A 16,955-nucleotide genomic window follows, 5' to 3' on the forward strand; every position below is an offset into this window, starting at 1 on the left:
TGAAGGAAAAGTTTCCACTGCTCTACTCGGGTTCCTCACAATCCTCAGGATTCGCCATGTACAATTTTTAAATTATCAGAAAAGTAAACAAATTTTGTTCCTTAAAACAATCCCTCATCTTTGCATTTGATCTCCTGTAACATCACTTGCAGAAAAATTGATGTCAAGTCTACAAGAACACGATACAAAGGAGCTACTAAGATCCGATCATATTCTCAAGAAAAGCTACTGCAATGCAAAAGTCAGCTGAACCTTGGCAACAGCTGCTCCAATCTTTTTGTCTCCCCTGCCTAGAACGATTTCATCATGGCAAGTAACACATTGTAATAGCACCACCAATCAGCTAAATTTACCAAGCTCCATCTTTTTCTTGATCGCCTTTTGACCATGGTATATGAATGAATCAAGTATCCCTGACACTGTGAAAACACCTGGATACAATTTCCAGAAGATTAGAACACTACAAAGTGCACAATCATTATACATCACCGATGTGAGACAAGCGCTTTTGGTCTTAACACGAGCACGGTAAATAGGCAATATGACAAGGCAGTCACAAGTATGACCAAACTACTTGATGTTTGAATAAGAAGATATTGGAATATATAGGCACACCGAGTGATATAGTATAACATAAGAGAAACTTTGAAACTTGACATGAAATTATCGCCTAATATGAATTGTTGTTCTATATTCAACAAATTTTTTAAGTTAGGACACCCACCCTTCAATCCAATTATGTGACATTCCTTTCCATTTCAAGATAATCTGAAAATGCTTACACCAGCTGCCTGGTCTTGGTAGCTGCTACAGAGTGGAGTAGTCAAGGTGCATACAAACCAGCAAGCCTGACCACCACCTTTATAAGAAAATGTTTAGCGCCACTCCCTTGCTATATGATTTTCATGATTTCAAATTCATTAATCTATACAATTTAATTTTTTTTTTTCTGGGTAACTGATAACTTCTACTCAAATTAAATTTTAATGTGATGTTTCTAGAAAAACTAACATTAAACCATCACTTTAATATTCTTTCACTGTCACTAACCCTTGTGTCTGCTCAAGCATTGTCACGTGTAATAGAATAGAAATACTTTTTTAAAAGATGTAATCAATATCAAATAAGAGATAAACTCATAAACATGAAAAGGGTGAAGACTATGATTACCTCCAACTATAGCACAGACATTCGTCAAAAAGTGTAAAAATGACACGTGTTGCTCAGTGAATGTCACCTGCAACAAGGCAAGAGGTGTAATTAAGGACAATATAGACACATTATGATGGTTGGGAAAACTACTCAACTCTCAAAGAAAAGAGAAGGTGAATTAAAGAATTGACAGTAACTTAGTGGCAATACTGTTTGCTTCCTTTCAATAGTGTAAAGGCTCAATGGCACTTCCTCTCTACCAGTATGATCAAAAGAAAAAAGCGGAAAAAAGCTCTAAGGTCTGTTGGGGCTTTAAGTGCAAAATGCGAATAAAACGTAGGCTTTAATGAGACTAAGCGCAAAGGGAGAAAAAAATACAAATATGTATGTCTAGTCCAAGATTAATAATTATAAACATGAATGACAAATATATGAACAAAGAGATTTCGATAAAGTGAAATATCAATTAATTCGTATGGCCTCTTCAAAAGAGGCTCATCGCAAGGAAAAGTATGCCTTAGAAAATTGATGACGACACTGAAGCACACATTAAGCGAAGCGAAGAGCTCAACACGATCTGAACCGCTTTAGGGCTTAAGCTTGCATTTGATAACACTGCCCTCTACTACTAGCAGTCCTCCTTCAACCCATTTTTTAAAGAGGAACAAAACCTTAATTTAACAATTTACTGAGGTTAGATGAAGAAAATAAATAGGTCTCAGAGGTGAATTAGCGACTAAGCAATTTGAGAAATGAAGCCAATGCCAAACCTTGATTGGTGAAAGGTCATAGAAGAAGAAAACACCAGGAATAGACTGAAAACGGCCAACATCCGCGCCTTTAAAATGTTCAGTTACAGAGAACTGCAAATGATAAAACTGGTACATCAGATTTCGTGGTCTATTTATTAGTACAGCAAATGCAGGTAGTTAACTTGATGAATAAAAAACCTGATTTGACTGGATGGTATGCCCACTGACATCTGTATATACTGTAGGTACCACCTGTAGCAAATAAGTAGATATTACTATTGACAATAACAGTAATTTTCCATCTACAGCTTAAGAAAATAAGACTAACCTAATGTTACAATGGATATCATATTAGAGAAATGCTGAATGAACAACCAAAATTACAGAATGGCAGAAGCAGATGAAGGTTTATGCATTTTTTTTTCAAATGGAGAAAGATAGTTACAGATTATAGATATCATCTTTGACATTATTCTTTCCACAATAACAATAACAATAAGAGTGTATATACACTGAAACATGCCAATAGAAAACATATACAGAACGATAGAACCATATATTGGTTTATGCTTTTTATGACAAGTAGAGAAAGATGTTACAGATCATAGATATAATTTTTGACCTTATCCTTTCCACAATGACAATAATAACAATAACCGGCCAAACAATCAAATGAAGAATCTTTTCCCTGGGAATACAATTCTGACACTACCTGGTTATCCCACCTTAATATGATAAATTTTCCACTTCGAATGCACAAGAGTGTCTAAGTTGTTTATCCAACAAAGCAAAAAAGTTGAGGTAGCAGTGAGAGTCCACAAAACATAGCAGCCAGCATGAAGAAGCAATTAAATCAACATACACTCCTTTAATTCGAGCTTTGGTTAATAAAGTATTTATGATTTGTGCTTTTTCATGACCTTTGCGCCTTTTTAGGCACTGTTTAATATTTAGCTCATGAATTAACTAACAAACCCATTAATTATCAATGGTACAACTTTCCCAAGAAAACATAGTGAAAGAAATATCATCAAACTGTCATTACAAGAATTGCAATGTCTAATGTTCAATGACAATTGGTGAAACATTTGGGATTCATAATGTATATTTAGTTTTTGAGAAAATGAAAAAGGAAAAGTAGCACAACAACATACCCAGTACACTCCCACAAGTGGGGTCTGGGGATAGTGTTTATGCAGACCTTACCCACCTTGAGAGGTGCAGGCTGTTTCTGATAGATCCTGCCCACAAGCACAGGGCTCAAGTTTTTCCCACAAAAACTGGGCAGACGGATAGCCTTGGGTAAATGAACTGATACTGATCATAGGGGTATCATAAGGATTTAATTGGTCCTTAAGCTTGGGAAACCAACTACTTAAGGACTTGATCTCAGTAACTCAAAGAGCTATTGCCTCTCTCTTCAAAGAAAAAAAATACAAGTGACAAGGGATTGGGGACGGGGGAAAGAAAGCTCTAGGCATTAATCCTTGACCACTCTATGGCAAGTAAGCCAAGAAACACTAAATCAATTGAAAATTCCAAACTCACTGAACTTCATGTAAATGGCACAAACAGGGAAGAAAGGAAAAGTGTGAGGGCAGTGACATCAAAAAATGCCAACCTTGATAAAATACTGATACATGCCGTGAGGTGTTTCTTGTGTCCATGTCACTCTACAATTTACATTGAAAACAAAAAAGGAATAATCAAGATACACAAATGTCCTCATACATCCATCATATAAAGACACGAGAACAAAGTATAGACTAGCAAAAGTGATGTACCCATCAAGAGGATTCACAACACCTGGGAAGTATTCTCCATAAGTTAATCTATTGATCTTGTGACTAATCTGTTGAAAGTAGTTTTTAATAAAGTTACATTAAGGCACCGATACACAAATATGAACAGATGAACCAAGTTCCAAAAACATCTTACGTTATAACTGTCCTTCTGAAACGTAAGCAAATCATGGACATGAACATTTGACTGCTGAAAACTCTTCCCAGGTGCAAAGTGGAAATTTCCAGCCACTTTATTGACCTCCAGGAACCCATACATATTGCATCCTTCACCTTCTTCCAATTTGACCTTTTCTAGGAAACCCTCTCTTTTACACTGACTCATATGAATTTAGAAAGAGAAAGAAGAAAGATCAGTCACGACTTCGATCAGCACATCATGAAATATTAAAGCTCAACAACTATGTGTTCTTTTCATGTTAATTGAATAATAGGCATGAAAAATATGTCAAAGATAAGAAGCAAAGCAACAAAGTTGAAAGTTAGTCATCACACTGTGTAGTCTTCCGTTCTAAGCAAAGAAACCAGAATTAACCACTGAGCACATTGTAAAGTCTTGCCTAGTTTATTCTATGACCAACAAAGATAATTTTTTCGGTTTCTGCAACTTCTTATCATATGTTCCAACATTAAGCAAGAAAACTGATGCATTGAAAGCACATTGGGTTACAGGACAGGGGTGACAAATGTGAAATGGATTTTATATATCTTTCCTGTGTTTTTCTATTACAATAGTAGTCGACATATTTCCACATTTCTAGCTTGGCTAAAATTTGATTTGTTTTTGCGCCATCTTTTTCCTCATAAACAAAAAAGAAACTTCCATCCAACTATTTGCCAAACAAAATGGTCTAAAGAATTTTAATCTCAAAAATAAACGCTTATTTACAAGATTCACCCTTCACTCAACTTCTTACCGTTCTATAAGTTAATCCTCCCTCCGTTTCAATTTGTTTGACCTACTTTTCTTTTTAGTCCGTTTCAAAAAAGAATGACCCTTTCTCTTTTTAGCAACTCTTGAATTCCAACTTTCCGCATGACATGTTTAAGACCACGAGATTAAAGGGCATTTTGACACATTTGACATATCTTTAATTTAATATCATAAGATTCAGAAGTTTGAACTCCGTGCCAATTCAAAATAGGTCAATCAATTTGAAAGGGACGGAGTAACTTTTTTAAAAGCACAACCCGATGCACTAAGCTCCTGGCATGCACAGGGTCTGGGGAAGGACCAAACCACAAGGGTCTATTGTATGCAGCCTCATCCTGCATTTCCGCTAGAGGCAGTTTTCATCGGTGGCGAAGGCAGGATTTTCACTAAGGGGGTTTAGAAGTGAACGTACGAACTAGCCAAAGGGGGTTCAAACATCTACTATAGAGACGTAAAAAATAATTTTAACCACACATAAATAGCATAATTTTCCATTGAAGGGGTACAGATGAACCCCCTTGTCCAAAGGTTGCTCCGCCCTAGTTTTCATAGCTCGAATTGTGACCTCCCGGACAAATGGATAACTTTTGATTAACAAAATGTACTACTAAAAATATAAATCTTTCCCAAGGTTTGCTCAGATTAAAAAGAATCCCTGAAGTAATGATTATTACCTCTCACTAGTTGCAGATTTAGGGAAATCAGACTACTTTATCCTAAGAAGTGATGGCTTTGCCCTGCCATTCTATCCAAGCTATTTATTCAATCGGCATCTAAATCTTCCAGAGTCTTGACATTTTCCAGTTCACATTTATTAAAATGTTTTTTACTTTGTTCACTACTCTTGAGTCGAGGGTCTTCCGGAAACAGCCTCTCTACCTCATCGAGGAAGTGGTAAGGTCTGCAAACACTTTACCCTCCCCAGACCTCACTTGTGAGATTCAACTGGGTATGTTGTTGTTGGTTTTACTTTATTCCTTCACATCTCTACCCAGTAAAAAGAAAAGGACAAACAATAAAGCTGAATTATGAATTCTTATTTTGAACTCTTTTTACTTCGTGATTTAAGTTCTATAAATATGTGTAGAAACTATGAAGTTCATTGAAAAAGACTAATTCTTGAAATGGAAGAAATAAACTCATCCATATTAGAGTTTAAAATACAAATCATTTAAATTAGCTTCGGATTTTTGGGAAGCTTTTATTTCCAAAGTTGCTTGAAAAATGTGTCTTGCAAAATCAATAACTCCGTAAACACTTTTCAAAAATGATGTATGGTACTCATATTTCCTTTAGTGTCATCAAAACTAGAAATCCTTCATGAAATGTATACCAAGTAAATTCTTGACAACTTTGTGAATGCGCAATTATTAGTTGTACATTGATTATGCTACAGCACTTGGTGCTGCCGCTAATATTTTACTGATAAGAAACATCCATTTTTTTAAAAGAAAATGTCAGCTACAGCGCACATTTGTCCCTTAACATGACCAAATTTAGTTGTCTTACATAAAATTAATTGCAGGAGATTTACTAACATGAAAATTACATTAGAGATCTTCGTAATCAGAATAAAAATCACATAAGGTTATTGTAATTACCCGTAACATAAATATAACCAATCTTCAGCCTACTGATATATGCTATCCTCACATCTAATGCGTAAAATGTACAGTGTCGAATAGTCAGAATTGACCTTTGCATATAGTTACAAAGAAAGTTAGACTAATCACATTCATTCCATTTAACATACACGCACAAAAATTATCATGTCACATTTGTTTGTTTGAGATTGTGAGACCATAGTGCTCACAGCTCTTCTATCACATCCATGTTATGTTGCATAACTTTGATATGAACTGCGAAATGGAATTTCAGTACTGTTAATTTCTTAGATCGTCATTTTCACACGAGAAAGAAGCCAAGATAGTAGAGCTTTCATGGAGGAAAGATGACTTCAGTTTCAGGGAATAATTTGGAGAAGAAAAAAACACAGAAAACATGTAACTCCTTCAATGATCGATTTTCAACGTACCTGGTCAATTTCATCTGGGTTTGTCAATGCCCAACCTTTCTTTCGATAGGCTTCACGAACATCTTCACAGGTGTTACAACAATGATCATCTGACTGCAAAGTTGATAGGAATATCAGAGTTGGGACTCATGAGAAACAGTTTAATGAGATAATTATCTGTATTATGGTATAATAAAGGATTAAAAAAAAGATTGGATGATGAAAGTAAACAAAGATACAAGGTTAATTTTCACTAAGGATGTCGTTTGGTTGGGAAATTGTTATCCCGGGATAACTAATACCGGGATTAGTTATCCCGGGATTACCCGGGATAACTTATCCCACCATGTATATGGGATAGTTATCCCATCACTATGGTGTAAATGGTGGGATAAGTTATCCCACCATTGATTAATCCCCTCCAACCAAACACTTGTTCAATTGATCTTTATATTTTATCCCGGGATTACTTATACCTCAAACCAAACGACTTACATTATAATCTAGGAGAGATTTCTAGCAATAAGAAATAGGAAACATACCCCTTCAGCACCATAGCATGAACCACAATATGTTTCGTTGTGCTCAAGTCTTCCTCCATGCCTTTGCAAGGGTCTATCAATCTGTTATTGGAATAGAGTCGTAAACTCAGTGCTCGAAAGGAATAAATAGAGCATGTTTCTTAAGTCAAAAATCATTCTTGTTATTTGATCCATGAAAATACAGAATGCAAATAACGGCCAAAACCATTTCTTTAATAAATCTAGATATTTGGCAACTATAAAATTTGAAATAAAGCTTAATAAATTTTTACATCATCTATTGTTTCATAAAATAAAGAGTAACTTGCATCTCACCGTAGGAGCGCCAATGCCCTCCTTCCTTGTCTCAATAACATTTCCGAGAGCATCAATTCTTTTCTTGATGATGTCATGTCTCTGCAAGTATAAATATAACCATATCATACAAAAACCTTAAGAGCATACCACTGGCATTAGAATTCCAATAAATAGTGCAAGTAGCTCGTAATTATCTTTAGTTTCACAACTTTGGTAATTATTTTCAACATGGCCTTAGCTTCTACTACAATAATAGCATATACCATAACTAGCTGAGAGTGATAAGCTTAGCTTCATTGCCATACAGGTCTTCTTGCTGTGTAGTTTACACTTTACAATGTACTGTTTGTCTTACAAAATTAAACATTACTCTCTTGATAATTAAGAAATTAGCACTAGAAAAGAACACTAAGTCAGCCGAGGAAAGAGATGACTACACAGTAAGGACTCGAAGCCTCTCAACACATCAGCCAGGCATCAATATACTGGGGAAGCAACACAATATATAAACATTTCCCCTCAGAATCTAAGAGCAGCTCATACTGTGGCATAAACATCTTTGGAAAAAGTGGTCAACTATCAAAATGGTGTGTAAAAGGCACACTTTTGAAACATTTGGGTGTGTAAAGCGATTCCCATGGTCAAGGGATGTATAACAGGGATCCTGGGACCTCAAGCGGCAATCTATGTATTAAGCCTTTTTTTGAGAAGGTAATCTATGTATTAAGCCTAAAAAAATACTCATCACAATTAGAGATGACTTGTTTAACTTTCAAAAAACTTACCAATTTTCATTTTTGACATATCCTTTAAAGAGATAAGCTTTTCTTATCAACTAATTATCCTCCAACTACTTCAAGACAGTTTTAGTTTGTTATACTAAGGCCGTGTAAGGAATTGGGGCCAACTATTTAGAGAAAAACTAGGAGTGTGTGCATTTGTAACTCATCTATATTTGCATCATATATTATCTTGTAATCTTCTGAGAGTTCGGACTTGACAAACAGTAATCTCTCCAACATAATTACACATTGAAGATACATATATCTGCATGAAGGTATAGTCATACAGCAAACTATCCAATAACATCTATCTAATAAGATAGCAAGCATAATCAATTCTTATTGTAGTTTATATTATTATTTCCACCAGGAGATGACATATTCAGGTACACACAGGGAGCAGATATTCAGCCAAGTGGCGTGGCACACCTATATCGGCATGAAGTATAGTCACTGATCATACAACTAACTATCCAATAACATCTCTCTATGAAATAGCAAGCATAATCAATTCTAATTGTAGTTTGATATTATTATCTCCACTAGGAGATGACATACTCAGGTACACACGGGGAGCAGATATTCAACCATGGGGAGTGGCACGCAATACTTCAGAGAAATAATCTGGCCAAGTCTCATTAAACTTGACAACTCAATGAGGACCATAATCCTAAAGGAAAATTAAGTCATCTAACTCTACTCACAGAACTAGCATTCAAGAGAATGAAATCATGTGGACTTTGGGAAAACTAGGAGCATAATTACTGGACAATATAACCTGTTTGCTGCACATACAATGTCAAGATGTTGCTCTCCACTGATATCCATGGCATCAACACTGAGAATCGAGCACGCAAGTGATGGAAAAGTGATATCAAACTGCAATTTCGGATTAAGTCAATGTTACAATCAGTTTTTATCGATAACCGTCTCAGAAATCCAAATCAGATTCGTCCAAGCATCAGAAATCAGCCGAGTTTATAGGTCGTGCAAACAATACTATAGTGGAAAACACTGAGAAGTTCTAACATTACATTGATGCGCAGTGTTTCTCCTCTTGAAGTATCCACAACAAGTTTTGTCGCAGTAACTGCGTGAAGATATAATCCTACAGAATGGCCAGGAGAACAATAAAGACAAAGAACTTCGAGTATGATAACAATAAATCATAACATCATGTTTGGCTAAAAACAACCCCCAAGCTTCCCACAAAAGAAATGAAAATGTATATTATTTACTGCCATACTGCCTGTATATTCAGTATATATCACTAACGGTAACATAAAAGAATAGGGATGCTGAATACAATGCACTTCAGCAGCCAAACTATTTGCAGTTTCTTATGCAATCGGCTAAAAACTTGATTTTCCCTCAACTCTAAAGAAATGTCCAATTGGTGCAGGCTGCTAATCCGAATGCACGGAAACACAAAATACATCCATAAAGAACATTTGCATAGCTTAACGAATATGTTCCCATATTCTCTCTTTTGTTCGATAGAGTCTCATTATTCAAATAAAGTTAAATAGAATGTAGACTACATTGATGATACAGAAGGAACTACAGTCTGCTACTTGTGCTAGTTTGAAGTGTGAACATCTTCTGCCAAGTTTCTGACAATTCATATCAAAAGGCTGGAGCGAAAAGGAATTTGCTTCTTCAATAAACTACCATCGATATTGGCAAATGGAATTGGCAAAAATGCATTAAGACCGCACCCAGCGGTGTGGCTGTGGCCTAGTGGTTAATGAAGTGGGTTGAGAAATTGAGGTCTCAGGTTCAAATCCCACCAAAGACCAAAAAAACACTGGGTGATTCTTCCCATCTGTCCTAGCCTTGGTGGACAGAGTTACCTGATATTTGTAGTTGGTGGGAGGTGGTAGGCATCCCATAGATCTAGTCGAGGTGCACGAAAGCAGCCCGAACACCACGATTTAAAAAAAGCATTAAGACCATTGAAAACTTTGTGAAACCATGGATGGTAAAAGTAGCAGGATGACCATATATCAGAATTTCAGGATTCCAAATTTAGCAACAATAATTGGAATGGTAACGTAACTAGCCAGGGATTTTAGAAGCCAACTCTTATTCTTTTGTTTTCCTTTTCTTTCCTCTTATAAGAACCACCGATGTGCAAAAGCTAATCTTTACTTGTTCAACCACTCATCCATGACACAAATAATAAGACAAGAATCATCCTCCAAATTGGTTAAGAAGCTGCAGATTACATTCTGGAAGAACCAAATGATCATTCTTTCACTATGTGCATTGTTTATACGAATTCGAAACACATCAATAAATTTCACTTGTCCTATTATGTCTCTTTGACAAACACATCAGTACCAATTTCACTTCAAAGAGCAACAACAACAGCAACATACCCAGTATATTCCCACAAAGTGGGGTATGGGGAGAGTAGAATGTATGCAGTCCATACCACTAGGGGTGGGCATAAAATACCAAAAACCGAATTACCGAACCGAACCAAAAAATTTGGTAATTGGTATTTGGGAGTAAAATTTTAAAATTATGGTATTTGGGTTCGGGATTGGTAAAAATTATTACTACTGTTTGGTATTTGGTATTTTCCGAATATCCAATAATAGTTAAGTGACCCATAGGTCACATACCTAGTCCACACTCCCAAGGCCACATACTTGTGTGAATATTGCTCAAGCAAACTTTGAACTATTAAACATAGTCATAAAGTAGACTCTTAACTTTACACAGACTTCCTTGCAACCAACATATGATAATTTTTGATGAAAATATCACGCTAAGACTGAAAATCAGGGCGTAGAAGGGAACAACACAAAAGAAGTTTTCATGACATGATACATAACATCATTGTTGGCTACAGTTGCCCAACTCTAATATTCCTAACATAGGTCGGAATATGGCTTTAACCAAGGGAACTTGGTCAAGCCTTCTTAATCCTTGTGTTCACATGTCAACAGCAGATGGAAATTAGCAAAAAACTACGCACTTGGCAGACAACATATATTGCTCTCCATCACATTTATAAGAAGTAGTATTATGACTTTACATCACATTTACATCCAGTTCGTGTTATATCCAGTTTGATGTAAATGTTATTCATGTTACATCCAGTTCTCTCCCTTCTAGGAGAAGGATCAAATTATAATAACATAGGTTTTAAGGTGTTTCATTAATTGAGCCACACATATCAACGTGTAACAAGACCAAACAAAATTAATTTTTTTGGTGTAAAACTTTGTATTCAGAGGTGTAAAACTACCAAACAAAATTGAATTTTTCTCAAAACGTTGGTTGGAAATCACCACTATTATCACCAAATAGGATAAATATAAGCATGTCCAACTTTATATGGTAATACCGAATTCCGTACCGAACTGAAATTTAATGGTATGGTATTTGGTAGCTAATTTCATTTACCGATTATCGAATTACCGAACCCAAATTATGAAAATACCAAACCGAATACCGAAGCCCACCGCTACATACCACTACCTCAAAGGTGAGGTAGAGAGGCTATTTACAATAGACCTTCTGATCGAGACCAAACAACTTAGTAAAATACATAATATAAGAACAAAAAACAAAAGGTAGTAACAAAACATCAGACAATAGCAGAAACAAGCAAAGTTGCCCAGGCTCTTCACTTTTGATACCGTACCCGTGTCGAATTCATCAAAAATACACTACTTTTGGCGAATTCTACACGCACCCATTGACATTTTTAACGAGTCCAAGCAACATAGGAAACAAGATTATCACCAAATAATACCACCAACATTCTACCCCAAACCACAAACAACACCCAAAAAACTCCAAGAACAAGACACTACCCGTGAAACGCTACAACTACTAGCACGAATAACAAAACAAAAAATGAAACTTGAAAGAACATACTACCATTTTTTTAATAAATTTTATCATACTGACTCACAATAAAATAAAAATGCCAACATCAACAAACTGATACATCCATTTCATAATAGGAAAATACATAAATAATCCTAGTTTCACAATTACACACAATATACTGAAGCAAAAAAAGATACATACGGAGCTCAGAGATGAAAAGCAAGGTCATGATAATTGATGAAGCAACGGTAATAACACCACCGGAAAGTGTTCTGCTGTAGAAATCCTCGTTGATCTTCGGATACGCATCCAAATTTCGTATTTTACTAATAAAACTATCCATAATTATGTTAAATATATATACGGAACTTCAACAAAAATATAGTAGATTTGATAGATTTATGCCCTAAATGGATCGCCAATTTGCTAATTATACAAACCAAGTGCTTCAGAGAATTATAATTAGGAGGATATTTTCTTTGTTCTCGTCCTAATCCTCCTTTGAAAATTGTGAATCTGAGAGATTTTATTTATTTATTGCGAGGAAAAGGACAGAGAACATTCGCCGGAGAAGTGTGTCATCGTTTTTTCTTGTTAGCTTGATTTGCCGTTTTACGTCTCTTTTTTATTTGGGCTTACTCAATAACTACAGATTAGGCCCAATAAAGAATTGTCGACTTCTTGAAATAGACCATCTATGATTAATTATTCTAAAAATTACACAAATACACAACTTATATTTTTAATATTACAAAAAATTCTAACTGCCTAAACATATTATAAAAATCTCAATATATACACAGAATGTTATATATATGTCAGCTATGTTATGTATATTAATAGGGAGAGAGAGTACACTAATTAAAAAAGTGGGAGAGAGTGTAATTACTTCCAAAAGGATTGGTATTTATGTTATTTATACATTATTATTATTTCTCCATTTCCAAAGAGACTTGGATTAGTTCTAAGTGAAGACATTTCTTTAGTTAAAATAACAAGGGAAATTTACATATGATAGCCTAACTTTCAGCAAATTTTGCTACGATAACATAAGTTAAGAAAATTACCGTCCCCAATCGATATATCAATTATATGCAATTGGTTGTATTTAATATATAAAATACAAATGCAGAGACTCATTGCATGCACCAAAAGCATATTATTTGTATCGTTCGTTGGACAGTCGGTGTATCACTATATTTGTATCAACGAATATAAGTGTATCAATGAATACAAACTCCTTTTTTTTTCGTATTATGTATCCCCCCCCCCCCCACTCCCCCCTCTCTCACTCTCTCAAAAGTATAACATACTCAAGATTTGGACCTGTCACTCTATTTCATGCACTCAAAGAAAAATTACTTATTTAAAAAGGGAGAAAGATATATTCATGTCTCTGTCAGTTCTTTACTCCAAGTCCTGAATCCATTGTCTTTGATCATAAACTCTGTATTGCACTTTTGAGATGCGATTCTTGATGAAATTTTTTAGGGTTCCTAAAAATTTTTTGTCCTAGTTTCATGACCTAACCTTGAAATTGTAGAAATGGTTCTCGGTAGAAATTTTGAGATCCTCTCAAAAATTCTGCCTTAGTTAAATACCTTACCAGTCTTAAACTTGTAGAAATGCTTCTTTAAAGAGTTTTTGAGTTCCTCTCAAAATTCTGTCCCAATTACATGCTTCAAGAAAAATATGAAAATTCCATTATGAGAAGACTGAACTCCACAGGAGCACCTACATATCCTTCTTAAATAGAAATCAGGTCAAATATAGTTTGAATTACATATGAGGAAATAAAAAAATCATATCGTTCTTGAAAGCGTGGAATGAACAAACAGCATGATACCTCTTCATCAATGCAAATAGGTGTCAGTCGTGCTTAGGAAGTTAATCAATATCAAGATTTGGCTCCATCACATTTATTACTTTGGTGTTAATCAGTGCTTGAATTTTATCTATTAAAGCACGACATTCTTTTTTGGTGTGTCCTTACATCCCTGAATGATAAGCAAAACTTTGAAATGATCAAGTCATTTGCACGTGTATTCATTATAATTGCAGAGATTAGAGTGATATAACCAGCAACCCTTAATCTCTGATAAAGTTGGTTTATTGACTCAACCAAAGGAATGTGTTGTCTTAATGAATTTCTTTGAAACTTAGCTTGAGGTTTAACAGATTTATTGAATCGTTGGTTTACTGGTGAATTTTGATAAGATAGTGGTTGTTGAAATATAATTGGAGGAATTTAAGAGTAAATGGGTTGTGCAGGATAGCGGGCAGGATTATAAAATAGTATGAGGGTAATTGTATGTCATTGTAGGGAACGAATATGGAGGTGCTTGATATGTGGGTGTTTGATTTTGAAGTGGAGGAGGTGGTATTTGGTAAATATGAGGGGCTTTAAAATCTAGTGTGGTCAAGATAGAATTTACTTCCTTTATGTCATTGGTCTCACCAGCTTGCAAAGTCTTAATCGCTTGCAACATCTCCAAATTTATTATCATGCCATTTTTAATGCCATGTTAAATTCTCTCACCCAACTTGACTATGTCAACGAGCTTTCGATCTTCTATAAGAATAATCTTTTCATAATATTATGGCTCTTGGGAATGCATTTGGCTTTCATCTAAAAGGAGGGCGCACTTTAAAAGCTTCGCACATCCATCTTATTTTGTATTCTTGAAATGTTTCTGTAGGTTTCTTCTTTAATTTCTGAAAGTAGAAACAATCAGACGCATTATCAATATTAAATCTAAACTTTTCTGTAAAATTAGAGGCCATGTCAGTCCATTTTGATCATTTTCTTGCATTTTGTGTAATATACCATGATAAAACATCTTCAATGAGACTCCTCGTGAATAACTTCATAAGAATCTGCTATTTTTATCAACTCCTACTAGATTGTCACAGTATAGTTTTAAATGGGCTTTTAGGTCTCCGGTCCTACTATGCAAATCAAATTTAGGAGGTTTGTACCTCTTCGACTGTTTAACATCAAGGTGCAAGCATATGTCCTCATAACTTATATCTTTCAAGTCCTTACTGGATTCAAGTTTTTCCAACCTTTTCACCACAGATTACATAAAGGGGTCTTTTTTGGAGGTTCAAGTTCGTATTGGTGGTGGGTGAATGGGGTCGTTTTGACATAAATGAAATCTAAAGTATGATTTCTTGGATCATGAGAATGAAACATATTCATGGTGAACTTTAGTGGCTTATTGTGGGCATAGATGTTATTTGAGAATTTAATGTAGTTGGGTATGTATGTCATTGTGGTGGACAAGAATGTGGATATGAATTATTTTTAGGAAGCGTATCTATGTGATTTGGACTGTTTTAGGGTTCTGAGGTAGGAAGTGATGGTAAAGGGTGGCTTGTGAAGGTGGCATGGGATTTGGTAGTGGTGTTGCCCTCAACTTGTGGCTTGAGAGGAATATTCAAAGCAAGGGATAGATTAGACAAGTTACGAACTTGTGATAATTTCCTTTGTAGTTGAATGATCTTTTGTTTCATTCTTAAGATTACCTCATTATGCTTATCACTAGCGTAGTTGTTATCACTCATTTCCTTGTCTTGGTGATTAAACTTAATAGAAGGAGCCTGAGCCTTTTTAAATTGATGTGATGGGCGAGAGAATGCACGAATCAACCTTTTGAGAGAGAAAAATAATAACAACAATAAAAAACAATAAAAACTAAAAATTAGTGTGTTAGTGATATAAAGAAGTAAATAAAACAACACACAATAAACACGTGGTTTGATGTTTCCTTTTTTTGGGAGCTTTTTTTGAGCCAGAGGTAGGCCTATCGTTGTTTGAGAGATAAGTATGTTACAAAATAATGTCATTTACTAGAAAAATAGACTAAAAATTCTATTAAACTAAATTTTCTCATAAAAATATAAAAAAATTATAAAGAGAACTAAACTAAATTCTAAAAACATCTATTTTTTTGTTCTCTTTCTAGTAGGCCTCCAGAGCTTTTTGGCAATAAATTCATGTCTTCAATATATTCTCCAATTTCCTCAAGAAGCGGGGTCATCTTAACATTCCCAAACCTGAATAACAATCTTGTCTTGTCCCAAAATACGATGTGAGATAGCAAGCTCCCCAATTCCTTTCTTACCATGATTTGTCCTTGTAAACCTAAGTTCATCCATCAAAACTTCATTTGCCTAGACATGCACCAAATCATACTAAACCTTTAATATAAGGTTGGGGTTGCCATTGAGCCTGAAAAATAAAGTGTTAGCCTACCCCACCCCAAGAGCAAATGACAACATTTATACATATTTATCTCTCAAAATGCACATAAGTAATAAGGTATCCTTTTTCAAGATTATGACATCCCTTAGAACTTAGGGCAAGGTTTTCTAAACAAAACATCTTAGATTTCAAAATACTTATTCCTTAGTAATGGAATAAACAATTAAGATCTAAGAATAAGAGTGGTTGCATGAGACAGTACCCTTAAGCGGACAACTTGAGAGTGGGAAAGCTCGTGACTGTAGATGCACCGTTGATCAATCGATTCATGAGGCATTTTTCGTAGGATGTTTTAGGAGTGAACGTCCATACAACCAAACAACCGTTCTTTAAAAAAGATAAAAAAAGAAGTTTCAACTGAAGAAAAATATGAGCGGGGTGACAGTTATGAAAAGCGGTAACACGTAGCACATAACAAGAAATATAATAACACATTCAATAATATGAAAGACAAACAAATATAAAAATAAGATAACACATAGCCAATCAAAAGTAAAAAGGAGGGAAGGAGATAAACATGGAGAGACATTAAAAAAAAACACATAAAGAAAAAGAGGAAAAAGC

General features: G+C 35.0%; 1 protein-coding gene across 2 annotated transcripts; it reads right to left on the reverse strand.

Moving 5' to 3' along the window:
• Positions 1 to 12,756, reverse strand: LOC107867540 (endoplasmic reticulum-Golgi intermediate compartment protein 3). 2 transcript variants are annotated; one of them, XM_016713828.2, is made up of 13 exons: positions 12,326 to 12,756; positions 9,310 to 9,383; positions 9,071 to 9,154; positions 7,512 to 7,592; positions 7,197 to 7,277; positions 6,676 to 6,768; positions 3,843 to 4,022; positions 3,689 to 3,756; positions 3,526 to 3,577; positions 2,103 to 2,156; positions 1,923 to 2,015; positions 1,171 to 1,237; positions 1 to 431 (listed from the first exon to the last, which is right to left on the reverse strand). In XM_016713828.2, the coding sequence occupies exons 1-13, from the start codon at positions 12,465 to 12,467 to the stop codon at positions 340 to 342; spliced, it is 1,161 nt and encodes a 386-aa protein (XP_016569314.2). In that variant the 5' UTR covers positions 12,468 to 12,756; the 3' UTR covers positions 1 to 339. The 2 variants fall into 2 exon arrangements, with proteins under 2 accessions (XP_016569314.2, XP_016569315.2); XM_016713829.2 differs by lacking the exons at positions 3,526 to 3,577; positions 3,689 to 3,756 and having other exon boundaries at positions 12,326 to 12,729.
• Positions 12,757 to 16,955: the final 4,199 nt, after the last annotated feature.

The sequence above is a fragment of the Capsicum annuum genome, chromosome 4 (assembly GCF_002878395.1).
Source record: "Capsicum annuum cultivar UCD-10X-F1 chromosome 4, UCD10Xv1.1, whole genome shotgun sequence".
Classification (NCBI taxonomy): Eukaryota; Viridiplantae; Streptophyta; class Magnoliopsida; order Solanales; family Solanaceae; genus Capsicum; species Capsicum annuum.

Bases quoted from the DNA above. Each gene is read 5' to 3' on its own strand.
- LOC107867540 (XM_016713828.2), bottom strand. From the start codon at position 12,467: ATGGATAGTTTTATTAGTAAAATACGAAATTTGGATGCGTATCCGAAG. The intron at 9,384-12,325 runs GTATGTATCTTT...GCCATTCTGTAG, and splicing joins GCTTTTCATCTCTGAGCTCC to GATTATATCTTCACGCAGTT. The intron at 4,023-6,675 runs GTACGTTGAAAA...CATATGAGTCAG, and splicing joins ACCCAGATGAAATTGACCAG to TGTAAAAGAGAGGGTTTCCT.